Source organism: Ambystoma mexicanum, chromosome 8 (genome assembly GCF_040938575.1).
Source record: "Ambystoma mexicanum isolate Mex_15411 chromosome 8, UKY_AmexF1_1, whole genome shotgun sequence".
NCBI lineage: Eukaryota > Metazoa > Chordata > Amphibia > Caudata > Ambystomatidae > Ambystoma > Ambystoma mexicanum.
In genome coordinates, this window is record NC_090929.1 from 61,640,660 (window position 1) to 61,663,373 (window position 22,714).

A 22,714-nucleotide genomic window follows, 5' to 3' on the forward strand; every position below is an offset into this window, starting at 1 on the left:
GTGCCCCCTTTCCCCTTCGCCCGTGACATTTTCCTTGCTTATGAGAGTCTGGTGTCCCCCCCCAACCCCCTCTCTTCACCGGGGGATAGTGGTGTAACAGTTTTTGTGGTTACCCTAGTGTCTTCCGGTAGTGTTTTCACCTATTGTGGTATTCCTTTCAGGGCCCATGCGCCCCTTCAGTGTGGTTACAACTAGCTCCTATGGGGTTGGGTAGAATTGTCTCTCTTGAGACCTCGCTTGTTATGGGAGATGGGGGTGGGGGGGAGGCCGACGCTCCGCTGATCAATGGGCCCACCTGGGAGTGCACTCCGATCCCCGGCCCAGTGCACTATAGAGCCTGTGGGGGGTCGCGCCGACGATACGCTCACCTCTACCTCTGTGGTCGCCGATGCCTGCCATGTCCTGTCCTTGGGTGAGCGGGTGGAACCTCCTACTCCTCCTGTGCGTCTCCCCCGACTGATGCCGGCTCTCCTGGTAGGTTGCTGCGTGGGGGGGGGTCCCAGGCCCGCTGGATTGTCCGTGCAGCGTGTCCTCGCCCAGCCGGTGCTCCGGTAGGTCCACTGCCTCTGTCTGTCCCACGCAGCACCTCCGGTGAATCGCGTGGCGCTCGCGTGCTCCTCTGCCCCCAGGAGCCGTCACAAACTCCCCACTCCAACAGCGGGGAACGGAGGCCTCCCCAGGGTCCCTTGGCGCTCGACCCTGCCGGCGGCTCTCTGCAGCGTCTCCCCTTCTGGGCCGCACGGTCTTCCCTCGGTAGGGGAGGGGCGGCCGATTCTCTCTGCGGGCTGTCTCCCCGGAGTGGGGAATGCTGGTCTATCTCCGCTCGGTACCGAGCCTCAGGTACTGGGGTGCTGCGGCGGTAGGTCCTGTGTCTGTACCCTCGGAACTGCGCTGTTGACGTGCTTTTTCTGGGCCCGGCAGGAGCGCGATCTAGACGCAACCTCCACCGCCAGTGGCCATCTTGGAAATCTTACTTTTACTTTTTTTTTTTTTTAAATGTATTTTTATTATTTTTCACAAAATAACAAAGAAAATAACATTACCACCAGTGATCTCTCTGACATCCACCGTCCCCCCCTCCGCCCCACCGGAAGAACAAGGGTCCTCTATGTCAATCTGTTTGGGAACTTTACGTGCTGAATATGTCCGATATTTTGATATTGTGTGGACACCACTGTTCCATATAGTCGGATGTTCAGGTATTCCAACACTGATCCCCATTCCTTCGTGAAGGTGTTGCTCTGGTCCTGGAGATGGTTTGTTATCTTTTCCATAGTCATTTGGGACCAGACCTTTCGCAGCCATGTGAATACCAGTGGTGGGTCTTGTTTCTTCCAGCTTTGAGCTATAGATGCCCAAGCTGCAATGACCAAGCCCATAAAGCTCCTCCACTGTGATTTGTGAAGTTTCTTGGCCTGTAAGTCTTTAAATCCGCACAACCACACCCTCACCCCCATCTGACCAGCCGCTGGGAATATATTAGTCATTTCCGTTTGCACTTCTCTCCAGAAGCCCCTCACTCCCTGACAATCCCACCAGATATGTCTCCAGGTTCCCACGTCCGAGCAACCCCTCCAACAGAGATCCGACGTGTCCGGGTACATTGACTTAAGCCTCGCTGGGGTATTGTGCCATTGAGTGATAACTTTACACCACATTTCTCTGGTTTGGAAGGCCCTAGTAAGTTTGGGGATGCCAGCCCACATTTCCTCCCATTGCTGCCTGGTAATTTCTTCACCTAGCGTGTCCTCCCATCTCCTCATGTAAGTCCATTTTACTTCTTCTTGTGTGTTAATGTAGTTGTACAGTGTAGACACCAGCTTTTTGTCCCCTGGGTTTGTTATAATATACGTCTCGAATGGTGTGAGGTTCCTCGTGGCCGCCTGAAAGACCTCAGAGTACTCAGCCAGTGTTTTAACTGCTCATATTTGAATCTGTCTGCTTCTGTTAGCTTCCACATACTTTTACTTTCCGCAAAAGATCATATTCCTTTGTCCTGGATCATCTTTCCGATCTTCCTGCATCCGGCTTCTTCCCACCTCTCAAAGCTGCCAGGTTCCAGTCCTGGTGGGAATTGTGGGTTCCTCCAAATAGGCGTGAAGGGGGCCAGTGGGGTGGTCATATTCCCTCTTCTGGTTTGGTCGTCCCAAGCAGTCAAGGTTGTCCCCATGACCTCGCTGATTCGGAGGTTCACATGTCTATGTTGTTTATGTTTCCACAATAGGTCCTCCAGGGGGGTCCTAGCGACCGCCATGTCCTGTTACCCAAATCGTCTGTTGGTCCTGTCCCAGCCATTCCTTCAGGACCCAGAGTTGGGCTGCCTGATAGTATTTCTTAAAGTGGGGTAGGGACATTCCGCCCATCTTTATTGGTGCTGTGATGATGGCTCTGGCGACCCTCGGGGGTCTCTTGTTCCATACAAATTGCGATATGGCCTTGGAGAGTGCTCTGAAGAAGGAGTCGGGGACTGCTACTGGGAGGGCTTGAAAATAGTATAGGACCCTTGGGAGTATGTTCATTTTTACTGATTGTATTCTTCCCCACCACGAGATCATAAGGGGGCACCATCTTTCTAGATCCTTCTTGACTCTACCCATGAGATGTGTGTAGTTACCCTTATAAATCTGGTCTACCCTGTGCGTGAGTGTCACCCCTAAGTATTTGATGCCCTCCTCCACTGTTTTTATGTTTAGCGTGCCTGCACTGTTTCTAGTGCCTCTTTGTTCCCTGCAAGGAGCATAATCTCTGATTTTCCCCTGTTGATCTTCAGGCCTGAAATCCCCCCAAATTCTTCGAGTATTTCTATGGTTCTCTGCAAGGATTTCCCGGGGTCCTCTAATGCTAGCAGCATGTCATCCGCGTATGCCATAACTTTTTGTTGCCTGCCAGCCATCTCAATCCCCTTTACCCCCTCTCATTCCCTTATCTTAATTAGGAGGGGCTCCAAAAATATAGCGTATAACAGGTGAGAGGGGGCAGCCCTGCTTCGTACCCCTAGAGATCTCCACCCTTTCCGTGACTTCTCCATTTATTGCTATTCTGATCGCTGGGGAGTTGTAATTGGCTTTTACCATGTTTATAAATGGCTCCCCGAACCCCATGTGCTCCAGTGTCTTGAAAAGAATGGACCATTCTACACGGTCAAAAGCCTTTTCGGCGTCCAATGAGAGTAATACTGCTGGTGTGTGGGTAATGCCTATTTTTTCTATCAGATGGGTTACTCTTCTTAAATTGTCGTGTTTGCCTACCGGGGATGAAGCCTGATTGGTCTGTGCCGATTAGGGTCGGGAGGAGGGGTGACAGTCTGGCCGCCAACACCTTTGTGTAAATGTTTGCATCTAGATTTATTAGAGCTATCGGGCGATAAGAGCTCGGGAGAGGAGTCTTTACATGTTTTGTGGAACACGAGGACTTTCGCCTCATTCATGGATGGAGTTACGTTTCCACTGTCCTTGAAAGTGTTGAATAGCCTTGTTTGGACCGGAACTAGTATATATGCATATTTTTTATAGAACGGGGCTGTAAGCCGTCCGGGCCTGGTGCCTTTGAGATTGGAAGGCCCTCGATTGCCCTTCTGACCTCTCCTTCAGTAATCCTCGCTTCCAGAGTCTGCTTATCCTCTTCTGCTATAGTCGGGATGGGGATGGATCCTAGGAATCTATCTTGTCTCTTCATCTGGGTGCTCTGTTGCATACAGTTTTTGGTAGAAAAGTTTAAAGGCATCCCCTATATACCTTGTATTTGTGTGGGGGTTCCCTTGTGCGTCTTTGATGTTCAATATCGTCATTGTTTCCTGTTTATCTCTTAGCAGTCTCGCTAAATATTTGTCCGCCTTATTGGCCCTGATGTAGTATCGCTGTTTTAGGTAGAGGGAGGGATTTCTCTGCTTTTTTGTTGCGGAGCATCTCTAGTTGTCCCTGCACGTGTTTCATTGCTTTCTTAAGGCTTCTTGTGGGATGAATTGTTAGCTCCCCTTGAATTTTAGTTAACTTCTTCTTGAGTGTTCTTTCCCATTCCTGATGCTGTTTGTCTTTAGCGGCTTTTAGCGCTATTATATTACCCCAAGTTACCGCCTTAAAGGCTTCCCATACTGACCGCAGTGCAACTTATCCATTGTCATTCAGTTCAATTTGATTTTATCCCTTAGTTCCTCCCCCAGTGCCTGGTCCGTTAGCATATCGGATGGCAATCTCCATCTCCAGAGGCCTCTCCCCCTTGCGGGGGTTCGTAGATCTAGCCATAGTGGGGCATGATCTGATAGAGCTATCGATCCCTTTTCGACACCCAGGATCCTCCCAACCAGTCCCACAGAGACCCATATATAGTCTATCCTCGACATTGTGTTATGCACGTGCGAGTAGTACGTGAATCCGCTGTCTTGTCCCTTCAATTCTCTCCATGCATCCAGTAATGCCATCTGTTCCATCCTTTGTCTAAGTTGTTTGGATGGGGACCCATGCGCCTGCGTTCCCTCCCGCACTCCTGTCCAGACTGGGATGCCAGGCCAAGTTCAGATCTCCTCCCAATATTATCTCACCCTTTGCAAATTCCTCTAGCTTCCCCAGGGTGTCTCTAAGGAATCCGTCCTGCCCCGAATTCGGCGAGTAAATTGCTGCTATGGTGAACCTGCGACCTTCTATAGATATATTGACAAATGTGAATCTCTCTTCCCTGTCCACTCGAGTATCTACGAGGTTTGCCACCAGACCCTCTTTTGCTGCGATCATCACTCCTGCTCTTTTTTTCCCCTGCATTTGCCTGCGCCCAGATCGTATAGCCCCTGAGGCGGACTTTCTTTTTATCCAGGGCCTTAATATGTGTCTCCTGGAGGAGCAGAATGTCCGCTTTTTCCCTTCTCACCATAGCCTCCATTTTTTTCCTTTTCACCGGTGAATTCACCCCCTTACATTTTGTGAATAGATTCTTAGCTTCTACCTTTGTTCCCGCCTGTTGTGATCCCTTCCCTCTTCCGGAGTTTCCCCCCCCCCACTCCCCCCCTCACTACCCAACTCCCCCTTAACTGGAAACAATATTTAACTTCTATCCTGAGGAGGGCCCGGGCCCCTAAGGATGCTTGGGCGTTTCGCCTATCGCTCCCTGCCCTCTCATAACTCAGGATTAACTGTGCGGGGGTTCCTAAACCCGCTCCATCCTCAGGCCTCAGCGGTGTTCCCCCTGGTCCCCCGCCGGGCCACAAGTTATTTGGTGTTCCAAGGTTTACTGATTCTTCCTCCTCCGACACCCCCTTAGTAAGATCAGCCGTCCCACCTTCGTAAAACTCTCTGGTGATCCCCTGAAGGCTACCCCACATCCCCCTCCCATTCGGTTTCTTCTTCTGGCATACCTTTTCCCATCCATTTGTGCGGGTCCCCTTTCGTCCTGACAGCTCTCGCTTTCACTTCATCTGTTTGCAAGTTCATTATATGGAGGCCTTCCTCATATGAGGTCACTCTTCTCTGCTTGCCCTCCCACTCAAATAGTAGACCAAATGGGAATGTCCATGTATATCTAATTTCTTTCTTCACCAATTCCCTCACCAGTGGGGCCATCTCCCTTCTTTTTTATATTGTCGCCGAGGCCAGATCCTGGTACAATTGAATATCCACTCCGTTATCCTTATGTGATCTAGCTGCCTCGCCTTCCTTAGGATCAATTCCTTTTGCGGGTAAGATGTAAGTGCCGCTAAAACGTCTCTTGGTCTCTCCCCTGGTGCGCCTGATCTCTTTGGGCCAACTCTGTGAATTCTGTCTATCCCAATGTCCTCTGATTCCTGTGCCTCTTTAATATCTCTGAATACCTCTTGTATCGCACTCTTGAGGTCTTTGTCCGTCACTGATTCTGGCACAAACTTGATGCAGATGTTGGATCTGTGGGAACGGTTCTCCAGATCTTCAAACTGTATTTCTAGGTTATGGGTGAGTCTCACCAGGTGTTCTTGGCTTTCACTATTCTGTTCGCCTCCTTCTAGATTTTGTACGATCCTCTCCAGTGTGTCTGTCCTTTCGTCCAGCTTGGCCACATCTAATTTCATCACCTGTACCACCTGCTTCATCTCATTCCTCATTGAGGCGAATTGGTCCTGGACTGTGGACATGAACTTGTCCTGGAGCTCCGTTAACCAGGCCCGTATAGCATCCTTTGACGGTGGGAGAGTGCTTTGATTTGGGGGATTTATGTCCGTTGTGGGGTCTTCCCCTGCCCTTTATTTTGGGGTCGCCGATGCATCCGAGGACCACATTTGGAGCAGACTTGTGTCTTGTTTGTGGCGTGAGTTGTGAGGTGCCCCCTTTCCACCTTGCCCCCAGGAGTTAGTGGTGGGACGGCAATGCGGTCCCCCTCAACACGACCTGTGCGGTTCCTTCTTATTGTGCTGATACAACCGGGGGCTACGTGCCCCTGTACTGTGCGCAGGTCCGTTCCGTATATAGATGAGATGCGACTTGTGGTCACTCTTGATTCCTCCCTTGATGCGTGGATTGCCCGAAGTTGTGCTGATGTAGCAGGATCGCTCCAGTGGAGCCGCGGCCCCCCTCTGCCTCGTCTCCTTAATATTGTGATATGAAGATGGGGGGGGGGGGAGCTATGCTAATCTGGGGGTCGCGCCTCCCTTATTTATGTCCTGCTGTCCCGGGCCTCGAATGCCCGGGAGACGGTGGGGGGGGGGAGCGCTTTGCAATCGCTCTCACCTCTGATTCCTTCGTCCTCCGTTACCGGCGCCGCCTCCTCCTCCACGTCTCTGGGCCATGGACGGAAGGAGCGGTATTGCCCGCCGGCCAATCTGGTGGGGCGCTCGGACGTCCGTCCCGGCCTGTGCTCCCGCCGCCATTCTTCTTCCAACGTGGCACCTTCGATGGCACCGCGTTACCCTGCGCGCCGGAGCGGCTTTCTTATCCCCCTGTGGCGGCGGGGACGGAGCTCCCCCCTATACTCTGGGTGCTCGATCCTGCGGCCACTCTCCGCGCTGTCTCCCCTACTGGGCCCAGCAGGCCTTCCTCGGAGGGGTAGGGGTGGCACCCCACACGGCAGGCTGGTTCCCCGGGTAGGGGGATGTTGCCGGGTCAAATTCCGCTTGGTATCGATTCTCCGCACCTTTTGGGGGTTGCTGTGGGGCGTCCGGTGCTTAACCGCTCGGAGCTGTGCTGTTGAAGTGCTTCTTTGTTGTGGGCCCGGCGGAAGCGCGATCTAAACCCGACCCCCACCGCCAGCGGCCATCTTGGAATCAGTGGTTTACTTTTTACTACCATTGTGTGTTTTTACCACTGGCTGCATTTGCAGCTGCAGTAAAGCACCCATGGGTGCCCATTTTGTCAAAATGGCCTGGGTTTTATAGTCGGCAAGGTCCTTCTTGAGATTTACTCTGTGTGCCAAACCAGGTTTGGTCTCTTTGTCTTTGGCGGGATTCACAAGTGAATCCCTGCCTCTGGCTCCAGTATGTCTGGCAGGGGCAGGAAGTGAGGGAGGTGCCCGAAACTCCCTGTGCTTGATCCCCTTGGTTACAGGAATGCACCCAAAGGTGATGGGCCGGTTGGATAGCCACCCTTTTGTGTGATTGACAGCTAGCCTTCAAATGAATGGGAGAAACCTGCATAAAATGCAAGACTTTTGGCTTGGAAGGCAGAGTCGAGCACTGTACGAAGGAATCCGAAAAAGAACTTGGAAGAGACGCTGTCAGGACTGGCGTGCCGGAATCTGCAGGAGCTGATGCTTATCCCACAGACCCTCACATTGAGTTCCCTGCTCAACTCTACTGAATATAGCGAGATGAAAACCCCAAGAAATGGAAAGGGGTAGTGGATAAAACAACAAACGAGAAACTGCAGACTCTCAACCTCTTGGCCTCCTCGGAATCTGTAGTGAAAGACAAATGCACCTGCCTACAAATATACTGTGTGACTAGTATCTTCTGGGGAATGTTGCTACAATGTAAGGCTGTTACCTGCTAAGCCTCTGCCAATAGTTTAGAGGCTGGTTTATTCACCTTTAACTTTTCAAGTGACTAATCATGAGTTTACAGTTTTGTCAGTACTAGAAATGATGAGTTCAATAGTTTGATTTTTAACATACAATCTCAACAGGACAGGTTTACTTCTATAATGTGCTTCACAACCAGACTGAGATTGTGGGATAGAATTCTCCAACGTATCTTTAATTTAGGAAGATGAGCCCATGGTCCTTTACTTTATAAATCTGACTAAACTCTGGACTTCAGCTTAATTTGTTTTAGCTGTCTGCAGATAAACTCATTCACCTCTCTTGAGTAAATGCACACGTAATGTTTCTTCACTACCAAAGAGAAATGAAACAGCTGAAAGCTTTCTAAATGTATGCCTCCTTTAAGAACTGCTGTCCCCCGTCTAATGTTTAGCTTGTTATAGTTGCATACGCTTTGCTGAGCCACTTCAGGACGTTCTTGCCACCGCTGCTGCTTTTGCAAGAGTAGCAAAGGTACGCACAGGGACTTGGTAGTTAATTACACGCTGTGTTAGTAAGCCAGCCGAAGCAGTGCTGAAATTCTCAGCGCAATGAAGACCTGAACCCAGCAGCGCGCATGGAAGGACCCGCTCACTACGTAGTTTATGATGCGATCCTCACGCGCCTCTCTCTCGCTCCCAAAACATGTAATAGCCTCGCGCGCACGACGGGCTCAATCACCAACGCGCTTGTTCACGCACGCACGCACCCACGCATGTATGTCGCGCCTAACCTCGGGTGAAAATCACTGCGCGCTTTAAATACACGCGCTGCTCAACTCTCTAGTTAACGAAGCTCTGTGCCTTGCCGCTGCGCCAGAGAGACCGCTCCCAAGTGAAAGCGTAATGTACAAATAGACTTCCACTCAAAGTCCAAGCTGAGAGTCAAGTGCTTTTCTACCGGAGAGTTTCGCGCCATTCAACCACATAGTTTGCTTTCCTGAACAAGAGTGAACTGTCCTTCAAGCAGCGCGCCTTGCTTCTTCTTTACTTAAAATTATTTACATGAATAACTTCTATTTACAATAGGTTGAAACAGTAGCTTGCTGAAACATTCTTCAGTTTGCTCTACTCTAAGAATAGATTCAGTTCCTTCTTACTTTAAAACTACAGATGAACAGCTATTTTGATTCCTATAACTTCCTCTGCTTTCTCGGTATTTAAAATGAAACGCTCCCACCTGCAGTCTTCAAGAAGCAAATTCCACTGCTACTGCTGACTTTTATCTTTTTATTTTTGTATTTATTTGTGTGTAATTGCGTTAGCAATTTTTACAAAAGTAATGCTGGTCATCTTCCGGCTGACTTCTTACTTCAGATGTTTTCTCTGATCTCTGGATAAGCCCTTTCATTAAGGAAAGCTATAACATACAACCAGTCTCTTAGGTTCTAAGAAATGAAAGGCAGTTATAGAATCCTGCACACCAACCAAGTACCCAAGCCATTGTCCTCACAGCCAATCAGATAAGCCCAGCCTTCCTCCATCTTAACTTGGAAAACCTACAGTTTCTACCCTTAAAGAAACAGCCTCCAATCCTTTGAACCACTACAGGCCTATTTCAACCACTAGCCCTGACAAACACCTGCTGCAACTCCTGGACCGTTGGTTTGCCCGGTAAAGCCCTGCTGCAGTGCTGAAGCTCCGAATTCGCCTCAATTAGGGAAGACCTGCAAAGGACGACTTCTCCCCTTGGGTTGGTGGGACCAATCGACCCCCAAAACAAGCTCATCTGGAAATCCTCTCTGAGCTGGCTGTACTTTAATTGCTGCAGGAACCGAAGTGCCAGGGAGAGGAACACCAGAATTGAGTGAGTTTCGTTAAGTCCGACCCAAGCTCCAGGAAGATCCCCCCCGGACTCCCTTGAAGCAGGACTGATCAAGCCTGAGCCACCTCAAGAGTGCTGGACCCCAGAGCAAGGAAAGTCCAGAGTGGTATCCGAGAGACCACGGTGGTGCTATTTGCTATAGACACGAGGAGCTGAAACTGAAGTGCTGCTGAATTGAAGTTTGCCCATTGCTGCAGCTGACCTTTGAATTGTAGTGCAGGAGTCCCCAGACGTCCTCACTCTTGTCCCCATGACTTAAGCCCAGGAACAACAGGATCTGCAGAGCTACACAGGAACAGAAACCAGCTGGAACCATTTCTTCTAACCAAAGGTACTGTAAAGTGAAGAGGACTTAAATCTTGTTTTGTAGCCTTACGTGTTCATTTGAGACGTATTTCCATTGCAGTTTCTTGCAGCTTTACCCCTCACAATCCTCCCAGCTTGTGGCCCTTCAGGTGAATCAGATTTCTACAAACATTTCTAAAAACATTGTGCAAGACTTTTACTTGCCTGCAAGAAGATCTTCAGCTCCCCTAGACTTTACCCAACTAACATTGGCTGTCCTGGCTCCCTGAGAGACACTTCTGACCTCTGACTTTGTGAGTTTACCTTTCCTCCAGGAAAGGGTTAATTTACTTTGCAGTGGATGATTCAAAGAGTACTTACCAGTTTATTAATTATTTGTTAACCTTTGTTTTATTCCCCTATCTATCCTTTGCGCCAAACTCAGAGTTGCTCTAGATGTAACAGTGATAAATCAATGTCCACAGTGTCCTAGCTATTTAAGTCACCTGAGGGTGTAGGAGGTGTCTCCTTTGCAGGCGATTTAAAGACACAGTTGCTTTAATGAATTTATTGGCACTAGTTTCGAATTGGAAATTAGAAGAAAGAGAATAATTTCCTTTCTGAGAGTAACAGTGAGTACCAACCCATTATTTATAAATGACCCGAGTAGGTTCTCATTTCTGAACTTTAAAACACACATGTCCTTTTTACTATAGGGCATCCATTATGTGAAGCGCCATTGTTGGAAGCATTCACCACGGGATCTACTCCACCACACCTGTTCACCAGCCCCCGAAAGTTTGAGAGGAGGTTAACAGGTGATATATAGTTAACTAAGTAACTATATGTAGACACTAAGTAAATAGTTTGTTGAGTGAACACAGAGATGACAATTTTTATTCTTTCTTACTTTTAGATTTAAGGCTCTCCTGCCACACACCGCTCACTTTTGGTTTTTTTACCAAGAGGCAACGCCAAGCCGGCGATTGCTCTCCTGTCCTGAAGAAGGTTAATACACTAAGTCAATACACGAGGGGACTGTCTCTTCCTCGTATGAAAACTTAGCCGAAACATGTTGACAACAGTTTTAAAAAAAAAACCCGAAAACCAACAGAGGGGCACATTGTAAAATAACTGAGTGTTGAACTTATAATTGACTGATTTACTATTTGTGGTATATACAAAGTATCACCTTGTTTTATTCAATTTTTGCAAATATGATTATTGGATGGATGAGTGATGAATGAATGGTTTTGGGTAGGATGCATTGTATTTGGTTTGTAGAGCCGATTTTTTCATGACATGTGTATTTGGATAATAAACAAAAAACTATTTTGATTAAAACAATAGTTATTTGTCATCTCTGGTCTAGTTGGCCTCATTCCTTATTGTATTGCAAAACTGCCTGAGGGGCCATAGACAATAATCAGGCCTTCCCTTTTTCTCTACCTTTATGGAGGTGTCTGTGTGCCATCCCCAATGGATATCATCTGATTTAGAGAAACAGGGTGTGTTTGGAAATATAATTTACGTTTTACATGTGTTGCTCTCTTCTGAAGAAGGCTTATATAACGGACTGTTAAATAAATTAATAATTGTTTAAGCAAGAAACCTCGAGTATAAGAGTTTTTGAATACTTGTCACTGTGATTCTCTGTCATGATACCTACCTCCAAGGTGCCAGACAAGACCCAGCTACCCCAGAGGCAGACATCATGTCTTCAAGGGAAGTCACAACAGCCTCAAGTAGGGGCTCTTTGGACTCAGTCCTGGCGCCTTTGGCGCCAGGCTCATATCGGGCCACAGTCCTGGCGCCATAGGCGCCAGGCTCATAAAAGGGGACTTTGTGTTAAAGGTGCTTAGTGTTAACTTACCTGATGCAGACCATGCTGCAACATCCAGGCCTTCTGAGGCCTGAATGGGACTACTTTATCTTTGGAACTACTTAACCACACGGGTGTGGTCAGGGGAGGAATACATACCTGAGAGGAAGGATACATACCTGGAACTACTTTGAAGGATATTTAAGCCACGCCCAAGCAGCAACTCACGCTTCACGTTGTTCTGCATCTAGCAGCTGGACACTCACCGTGTTTGCTCCTGCATTCTGTCTTCTGCCACTCCTGCCAGCATCCTGGAACACCTGCAAAGAGAGAAGAGAAGAGAAAAGGGTAAAGAAGAGTCCTTACCTGCTAAATCCGCATTCCGGAGACATCTCACCGACGGTCCTTAAAAGGAAGACATCCATTTAAAAGCACATCGCATCGATCGCTGCAGCGCCGCATCTCACTCACCTGTACAAGGTACCACCACGTTCTACGGCGACATCTGGACTCGCAGCCACATCACCGCGCCTAGGGAGAAAAAGACGAGAATAAAGGTGAGAGGGGAAAGAAAACAAGGAAACCTTAATTTCCATTACAAAGCTTACCTGTTGGGTTATTCCAACTTCATTTCGGGTCGGTGCCGCATCCTGGCATTTCCGGACCCCGGCCCCTAAGGGGAAAAAAAAGACATCCGCGTTAGTGGGCGCATGAAAAGACATTACCCAAACGCCCATTAAAGACTTACCTGATTTCTTCTGGATTGAGCTTCGTTTCGGGTCGGTGCCGCATCCAGGCATTTCCGGCCCCCGGCCCCTATGGGGGAAAAAGACATCAGCGTTAGTGAGCGCATTGATACAAGGACACTGAGAGAACTCTCATCAAGCTCACCAGAGTCTCATTCTTCGGTTCCACAGCTCTTCTCGGAATAGTTTACGCACCTGAAAAAGAGACAATGAACAATTATTATTGCGGAATCATACTCATTAACAGAATCCTTACGGTACTATACCGGGAAAACAAAACTTGAACCCTCTACAATCAAAATCCCAGTGAAGTAACTGGATACAACGTGCCCCTGCATGAGAAGCCGGATGGAGAGCTCAACCTTTCAAACCCTAAGGTGAGACTTCACGTGGGGGTCGCAGGAGGGTTTCGTAGAGGGGTGAGAAGGGAGCGGGAGGCTTATACTTTCTCCCGCAGATTGTTAATACTCCCTTTTCACATACAGAAAGATATTCCTGCGAGCCAGACAAGCCAGATTCGAAGGTCCGGTCCAGTCCATCTTCCGGGTCCTGCGCTTCACCATAGAAGAAGCAACAACACTCCAAACCAGACCTGCGCCTCCGTGGGAGTCAGATGAGCGTAACATTCTCTGTGTAAAAACCCTACTGCTCACATTGACCCCTCTTGAGATAGGCCTGGCTGCTCAGCCACACTAGCAACCAGTGTAGTACAGACTTATAACAAAGGTTGGGTTTCCTATTGCCTGGAGGACAAGGTTGATGTAGGCTCCCAAAGGCTACTGCCCACAATCTTGCCCAACACTTACCTAACACCGGAGGCGAATATTATGATTGTTCAAAGCTTACTCCCCATCAACAAATCCGGCTGTTCAATAGGCGTGAGATAGAAATCTCTAAAGGCTGATTCGCTGGACCAATCAGCCATCTTCGTAATGTAATCCAGGCATCCTCTCACTGAGTTAGTGGCAAAACACGACATGGCCGCCCTTTCTTGTTATTCAATGTCACCCAACATGCAAGCATTGGAGGGGACACAGCTTTGTGTGGTTTAGAATTGCTATGGTTGGGGAACATTTTCTTTTTGCTGCTTTCCTCCCATAGACTTCTATTGGACACCTTTTTTATTTTGCTTTGTTTTGACTCCTGATCTGATGTTTTGGAGGCAAGTAAAGCCTTATGTTTTGCTTTGCCCTTGCTTTGCTCTCATTTTTATGGAGAGACAGAGTCCATAAGACTATCAATATGGAGAGACAAGTGCACACATCAACCTAAAGAGAAGGGTGGTTAGGATACTTTGATTCCTTTTTATGGGTTTTTTTTCATAACGTTTGGTTTTGCAAATGCATTGTGCCCGGGATGCGTTGTGGCAGCAGATCATTTCCTACTGTGTTTTAAACATTTCCCTTGTGCACATTTGCAATGACCAGAAATGGCTACTAAGAGTGCCTAGCACGCTAAGATGGCCGTGCCACAAGGTTTTTGACCGTCCTTTGGCCATATTGTTCTTTAGCCTTCTTTCTGCCCGCTCGGGGCCAGCATTTGCTTGTATGGACAGTCCTTTACTGTGGAGAGCTGCAGCTTTTGAGGGCTAAGGGATGGTCTGTGCGGCCATATGTGGGAGCTGGGACTTCAGCAAAGGTGGCTTGTTGTGAGAAATGTATTTTACTTAATTCTGGCTGCTTGAGCTTCTCGAATAAAGAAAGCAAAGCATCAGCCCATACCTTCCCATTGCATGACCACGGCACCGCTTTCATTTGCGGCTCTGTTCGCCTGTGCTTGCCTTGAAACTACTATGCTGTCAACCCCATGCTCGCTTTTGAAATAATTGAACTCTTGCTCAGAACCGCAACTTGGACCCACTTGTTTGCTCCTTGATATATGCTACTCTGCCTGCCTGATATGCTCATTGTGTATTCCCAATTTTGCTGCGCCACACCTTGATCTATGCCTGCATATGTTGCACTGCTCCGCGTAAGACATGTCCACATGATCTAAGCTAATTCCAGGGTACCTGCCTTACTCTGCCGTGCCTTTCAACTTGACATTTACCTGATCTGCCAATACTTGCTGCCAACACTAGAATGTCTTCTCTGCCTGAATTGTTGCAATTAGATCACGCCTCTTGCATTCTGCATTGTTCCCTGCCTAACATGCTAATGTATATGCAAGCTTTGGTATTTGCTTTGCCTGTGTGCCCTGATCTGATGCACCCCCATTGCTTGACTCAGAATAAGTAGTCTTAACCTGTCTTAAACTCATTAGCCTGCATTGCTCGTACAGAGCACGCACTGCCTAGCCAAATAGTGCCTGTAACGCTTACCTATAACTGCCTCACAGACCCAGCGGCCCTTCCTCTCTAATCTCGGTAACATGCTACCACGCTGGTCCTCCCTAAGGTCACTGCTCTCCTCATTACAAATACTACTCTGTGTGGTCAATTACCAGGTCATCACACATACCACCTCCCGATTTAGCTGCACCTAGCTCCTTGCACACCTCATCCATGGCCACCTCTCACAGATCTCCTGATACCTACCAAAGTACTGCACCTCAATACCACAACATCTACCTCAACGATCCGGCCCTATGGCTTGACCATTTCGCCAAAAAACCCTCACCTAACCAACCATGTCCTATCACTCTTAGAAACCTAAGATTAGGATCTAGACTTATGGGTAAGAAGGGACACCCCATGTACCTGAGCCCATACCTCAAAACTCATACGCACAGCCCGCCTCCACAAACGGCCACCTCACCCACGCCCCATCACACTCAAACCATCACAGCTTCATCAAGCAACATTGGTTTAATTAAAGCTGCCCTGATTAACGCAAGATCCCTAGCTGCGCACGCTCTGGACATTGCTGATCTTATCAAAACTCAGGAACTCGACTTCATCGCCATCACCGAGACCTGGCTGCACGCGGCTTCCGGCCCGGCACTCTCATTGGCCATCCCCACTGATTACGCCATCATCAGATGTGATTGCACCTCGAGAGGTGGAGGGATTGCTTTCATCGCTAGAAACTCATTAGGACTTAGAACCATCCCAAGCACTAAGGTGGAAACTGCAGTTACTCTCTGTCAAGCTTGGACTCTCAGCTAACCAAACGGCTACCATCCACCTAATATACAGACCCCCTGGTCCACCCACATCCTTTGTGGATGATATCTCTACGTTAGTACTCAACAATGCTAAATCCAACTCCCAAACCATCATTCTTGGCGACCTCAATCTAGGACACCAAGACCCTAATGATCCTGCGGCCCTTGACCTAGCTAATACCTTAACAGATTTAGTTTTCACTCACCACATACAGGAACCCACCCACATTAAAGGGCGATCCCTTGACTGGCTTAGTGACACCAATTGCAATATTAGCGTAATCTCCACGCCCCTTGCTTGTGGTCTGACCACCATGTCATCACTTTCAGCATTGAAGCAGCCCCACCACCCAGGCCTTTGGTCGCCCCAGCCACCCTCACTAGAAATAAAAAGAACATTATGACAGAAAAAATACTCCCCCTTATCCTTCCCACACTAAATAACGCTCCTGACACTTGCTCAGACCCCACCAACCTAGCCGACATGTTTAACCAGTCACTGCTTACAGCCATCAACTCTATCGCCCCGCTCAAACTGAGGAAACCCAAACAACGAGCACACCTTAACTCATGGTTTACTCCCCAGCTTAGAGTGTTACGCAAAGAGAAACGCTCAGCGGAGTCACGCTGGAGAAGTCACCCCTCCGACGCCCACAAGGACAGTCTTCTGATATCCACCCTTAACTATAAAGAAGCTGTACTCCAGGCAAAAAAGATTCTTATAATAACCGCATTATGTCAGCCCAATCCAATACTAAGGAACTAGTATCCTTAAGGAACTCGAGACACCTGCAACCCCCCCCTGACTCTTGCTCCAAAGACAACACTTGGTGCACCAATATTCAGTCAGCACTCCTGGGTAAAATTGCTACCCTCCAATCTAAAATCAGGGACAAACAGAAATCCCTACAGCTTGACCAACCACCGACCACACCTACACTTAATACACATTTAACCTATCCACATAAACCTTTCTCCTTCTCCCCAATCACTACTCTCGAAGTAGAAAACATAAACAATTTAAAACCTTCCAATTGCCAAGGCGACCCCTGCCCAGCACCTATTATCAAGGAAGCATCTCATGAGCTAGCCCCGTTCATTACAGCATTCATAAATGCTTCTTTCAAGACGGGTATTATCCCCGACAACCTAAAGGATGCATGGGTTATCCCACTCCTCAAAAAACCCTCCCTTGACCCTAATATCCCAACTAACTTCAGACCTATCACTAAAGTCCCATTCCTGCTCAAGATCCTGGACCGCGCAGCCAACCTGCAGATTCAGGATTACCTCGAACTAAACAATCTCCTGGGCTTAAGACAATCAGGGTTCCGCCCTAAACATGGCACGGAGTCCGCTCTGATCGACTTGAAAACTCAGATGGAGTCACTGAAGGACAATGGGAAGCTAGCTCTTCTCCTTCTCCTCGATCTCTCTGCGGCTTTTGATCTGGTCAACCACCAAATACTCTGCCAGTATCTCAAATCCGCAGCCCACTTCTCCGACTCTGCCAATGCCTGGATCCACTCATTCCTGAGCAATAGATCCATGATGGTCTTCTCACCGCTGGCATCAGCAGATCCCTCCCCCATTCACTGTGGCGTTCCTCAAGGCTCGTGTGTATCCCCTACGTTGTATAACGTATTCACCAAGCCCCTCTTCGATGTGCTTGACTATCTGGGTGTCTCCTACACTAACTACGCGGACGACACCCAGATACTCATCCCTATCGCAGGAGACTACACAGCTGACACCAAAGCCCTTAACGATGTTTACTCGGTCATCCAGGCCTGGATGGCACAGCACGAACTTTGCCTTAACGATGATAAGACTGAGCTCTTACTTTTAGGATCAAATCATCGGCTCAACAAACTAGACCAAACCTACAAGTCCTTCATTATTGACGGCAATGACATTAAAGTTGTTACGCTCACCTGACTCCCACGGAGGCGCTGGCCAGGATCGTGCTGCTGTGACCTCTTCTAAGGTGTTGCTCGGGGCTCAGAAGATGGACTGGACCGGACTCCCAACTCCTGCTTGTCCGGCTTGCAAAAGTATCCTTCTGTAGGCGAGAATAAGGGATTAACTGTCTGCGGGGAATGCTACCAGCCTCCCCCTTTCCCCTCTCACCCTCCTCGAAACCCTTCTGTGCTTCCCGTGGCGTCTCACCTTAGGGTCTTGAAGGGCGAGCTCTCCTTCCTGCTTCTGATGCAGGGGCGCGTTGGTATCCAGTTACTTCACTGGAGTCTTGGTTTTATGAGAACCAAACTTGCTTGGCTTCCAGGTAAGTTCCTTGAAAGGTTCCCCTTTTGTCCTTGCATCAATATGCTAATGTCAATGTCTTTTTCCCCATAGGGGCCGGGGTACAGAATGCCGGGGAAAAGGCACCGACCCGAGATGCGAGGTGCAATCCCTGTAGAAATCAGGTAAGTCTTGATGAGCGTTTTTGGGTAATGTCTTTTCATTCGCTCATTGACGCTAATGTCTTTTTCCCCATAGGGGCCGGGGTCCGGAAACGCCTGGATGCGGCGCGGACCCGAAATGAAAAGGGAATGACCCAACAGGTAAGTCTTAACATGGAGGTTTAGGTTTCCTCATTCCCTTCTCTCTCTCACCTTTGCTCTTGTCCTTTTCTCCCTAGGCGTGGAAGCGTGGCTGCGAATCCGGGTGATCGCTGCTGAACATGGAGGCGCCCTGTGAAGGTGAGTGGAATGCGGCGCTGCGGCGGTCGATGCGATGTGCTTTTAAATTAAGTGTCTTCCTTTGCAGGATCGTCGGCGAGCTGACTCCGGAATGCGGATCTTGCAGGTAAAGTCTTTTCCTTCTCCTATTCTCTCTTTCTCTTCCTTTGTAGGTGATCAGGATGCTGGCAGGCGTGGCAGAAGTCCGAATGCAGGAGCAAACACGGTGAGCGTCCAGCTGCTAGATGCAGAACAACTCGAAGCATGTGTTGCTCTTCGGGTGTGGTTTAAATAGCCTGTAAAGTAGTTCCAGGTATGTATCCTTCCACTCAGATATGTATTCTTCCTCAGACCACACCCGAGTGATAAAGTAGTTCAAAAGATAAAGTAGTCCCATTCAGTCCTCAAGAGGGCCTGGATGTAGCAGCACGTCTGCTTCAGGTAAGTGCACATTAAAACACTTACACACATGTCTTGATTTATGAGCCTGGTGCCTAAGGCGCCAGGACTGGGGTCCAGAATGAGCCTGGCGCCAAAGGCGCCAGGACTGCGTCCAAAAGGCCCCAACTTGGGCCTGCTGAGACGTCCTTGGGGGAAAATGATGTCTGCCTCTGGGGTTGCTGGGCTGGGCTTGGCTCCTTGGAGGTAGGCATCATGACAAAAGTCTCCAAAGATACTAAGACGCAAGGGGTCTATCTTGACTCCACGCTTCTCTGAACAGACAAATGCAGTTGGGTCAGCTTCGGCCTATACCTGCAAACTTATCACTGCCTGTAGACCTTTCCTAAACTCCACCAACTGTATCACACTCGCCAGAACTCTTGTTATGGCCAAAATTGACTACTGTAGTGCTCTCTACCTAGGGACCAGTCAGTCTAACCTTAATAAATTGCAAACTGTACAAAATAATGCCTTAAGGGCAGCCTTAAACATCCTGAGACGTTTTCATATCTCCTCCGTCAGATTGGACTTACGCTGGCTCCCGGTAAAACAGAGAATTGCCCTGAAAACCCTAGCTTTGACTCTCAAATGTCTGAACAACAACGCCCCACCTTACCTGTCCACTCGCTTCTCACGCCACACCTCCACTCGACCTACCAGAGCAGCCCAAACTCACAGCCTCATTGTGCCTAGATGCAAACTCCAAAAAGCTGGTGGGGTTAGCTTCCCTGTCCTGGCCTCCAAACTCTGGAACACCTTGCCCACACCGATCAGAATTGAACCATCATTCCGATCCTTCAAGAACAATGCTAAAACGTGGCTGCTCTCCCAAGACTCATGAGACCTTGACACAGTCCAGACTCCATGTGGGGTACAGAACTGAATATACATTTTCTCTCTGCTCTGTCCCTGTATTATACGCTGTTAATGGTACCCTTCGGTACATGTATATATGCTGTATATTTTTGGAACTCATGTAACTACTGCTTTTTGTAACATGTTTAAGAGTATGCGCCCGGTTGCCCCTGGGCCTGGTTTTTTGCGCTTTATAAATCAAATCAAATAATGTATGTGCTCCAGTCTTGAATTTGAGAACACCTGTAACACCCAAGTCCTTTGCATGTTGAATCAAACTACCTCTTGTATGTTCTTTTGACCATGTGCTCTATAATAGTAATATCTTATGCCTAGTTACAAATTCTGCACAGAGCCTTGTTTATATCTGAAGGCTGCCAATTAAGGAGGTGGAAATGTGGTTGAGTCGTCCATCTTTGTGTGTTGGTCGGATAGATACTGTGGAACTAATCTGTAATGTCTTTTTTCTTTTCCCTTTGTGAAGGTCGAATGTGCCGCATTCAGCAGCTCAAGCAATCCAACAGGTTCTTGCTACTGTGGCTACGAGCCAAGCCAAACAGGTAGAGCACATTCCTAAGTGCAAGATCTTATTAATTTCCTTAACACCATTTATTTTGTTGCATCACGGCTTGCTGTTGTAAGGAATGGACTCGCCAGGTTTCACACTGGAGCTGTTTCACAGATACTTTTCTGCCCATAGATGAGACCCAACAACACACAAAAAAACACCCAAATAGCAACAGGATAAATATACTAGGGCTGAGCGATATATATCGATGTATTTTCAAAAGAGATATAGGATTAGACAATATCGTTAACATAGAGATATATGTATAGATATATATGTTACCGAATAAATTAAGATGACAAAATGTGATTTACTGCCTACTCCAATGCATATAGGGATGTGTATCATACTTGCATTTATTTGTTAGTATTGCCATTATTGTTGAGATGATGTCCTTTTGAATCCATTGCAATTTTAGGATGAGGTTAACTGACAATGTTAGCATTGTGTTTTGCATTTACTGTTCAGTATTAGTACTGTTGGCATCTCACATGTAGTTGGCTTACAACTGAGCATTTAACCCACACAAACAATATTGAGATATATATCGTATTTCTCCATTCAGCCCAAAAATATCTATCACTTTTGGTCCTTCTCATCCAGCCCTGAAATATACTATATAAAAAGGAAACACTTTTTAAAAGCAACCTTTTGAATGTGTAGTCCATGATTACACTTGTGAGGAGGTTTTTTTTTCAGAACCTCTATTGGTGGAATGTTTTGGGAATAAACCTTTGTGGACCTGCAAGGTTTAACACAGTGTAAACAAGCTTTTGTTAGTGGAGTGACTTAGCAGTAAGGCGTGGACTAAACAGATCAAGAGTTTGGTGTAAAATACAGTTTTACATACCAAAATGGTGTCAAGCAAGCAATTGTCCACACAGTTAAGTATACAAAATATACTTATTTATTACCATAGATGCATTAAGCCAAGAATACTACAAATTAGTAAAACATATGTACATGATCACATTATAATATTGGTGTCCAATTGGCACACCAGTTACACTTCAGATCAAAAATAGTTATTAAGTAATAAACTGTTATGAAAGCTGCAAAATGAAAATTATTTTCCATCTATTTCATTGACACCCCTCTCCCCCCATAGCATTTTGTGGGCAGCTTTGTGAAACTGACCTGATTTTTCAAGTGAGATCTTTTTAACATCTCCCTGGCTTAACTAATTTCATTTTGGCGGTACTGCTGAGCTCTTAAGGCTGCTAGTGCAGTGTCACTCCGTCTCCCATTAGTCAATGGTGCAGCACTACTACCTCCCCATATGCATACTGGTGCAGAGAAACTCTTCCCATTCTTTTGACTGTATAGATATTCCTCCTATAGACCGCAAAGCCGAGTCAGGCTGGTGGCAGTGGTACCTTGATTTTACACTTTTTACGCTTCTCCTGAAGTCCCCTTGTCATTACAACCCTTTTTACCTCACTCAAGGCATATGGTAATGGATCACTCTTAAGGTGCCCAGTCTCAGGGGTGCTAGGGAACTAGGTTGGTGGCACCTAGACTTTAGTTTTGGCTTCTCAAAGGGTACATGCCATTTTACTGCATTTGTAGCCAAATGTGCCTTTTCAGTAGCCATTGGGGCACCAGTGCCTTTCTATAAAACCTGCTCTCTGCCATTTTGTGTTTTGGGCTTCACTTTGAGGTGGTCTGAAAATGGCAGTATCCATATTTGTCCAAACTGGTTTAGGCCATTGTATGTGTCTGGTCTCTCCGTCATTTCTTGTGCAGATGGCTCTGGCTACATAGCAGTTCCAGTGATCAACTACGTTAGTAATTAGCTGACTGGCCTTTCTGCCAGCCCTTGTTTCCAGCGTTATTTAGGTTCTGCCTTCTGCTCATCTCTTGCTGCTTTGTTCCTGCAACTTGGAGGTAGCATGGCTGCCACCCTACTGAACGCCTTTTCACAGGGGGGACAAAGATGGGAGAATAGCGATTACACAGAGGCAAGAGTAATATACAAGGGATGGAACACAAAACTTAACTGTCGTAGTAGGCCTGACGGAGTTTCAGAGAGTGCAAGTGCTGTGACATAAAGTGAGGAGAGGGGGATGAGGGAGGACAGGAAAGTGAGATGGAGAAGGACAGCGATGGGCACACAAATGCAGTACAAGGTGGAAAGTGCAGTAAAACAAAAATACACATAGGTTCGGATATCCCAGAGGGCGCACAATGCAGTACAAAGTAGAGGGTGAAGTGATACAAAACACACCTGACACAAAACCTTTGTGCGGCTGTAGCAGTTTCTGCCAAAATCAACTGGTGTATCTATCTTTTGTGTCCTGCGGTGGGCAATTAAGATGCTCCCCCTCTGGCGTCTCAGTGGCCCAGGATAGAGATTCCTTGAAGGCAAGTCTTTACAGGATTTTATGTAGAACTTTATTTATTGTCCTCCTGCTCC

At 47.7% G+C, this 22,714-nt stretch overlaps 1 protein-coding gene across 3 annotated transcripts in view; it reads left to right on the top strand.

Annotated features, from left to right (window-relative positions):
* Positions 1 to 22,714, top strand: part of NUP214 (nucleoporin 214) — a 1,006,718-nt gene that overhangs the window by 521,345 nt on the left and 462,659 nt on the right. For all 3 annotated transcript variants that reach the window (XM_069609281.1, XM_069609279.1, XM_069609280.1), the window contains exon 25: positions 20,215 to 20,290. In XM_069609281.1, the coding sequence (XP_069465382.1) occupies positions 20,215 to 20,290 (76 nt within the window). The remainder of the gene's footprint in view (positions 1 to 20,214; positions 20,291 to 22,714) is intronic.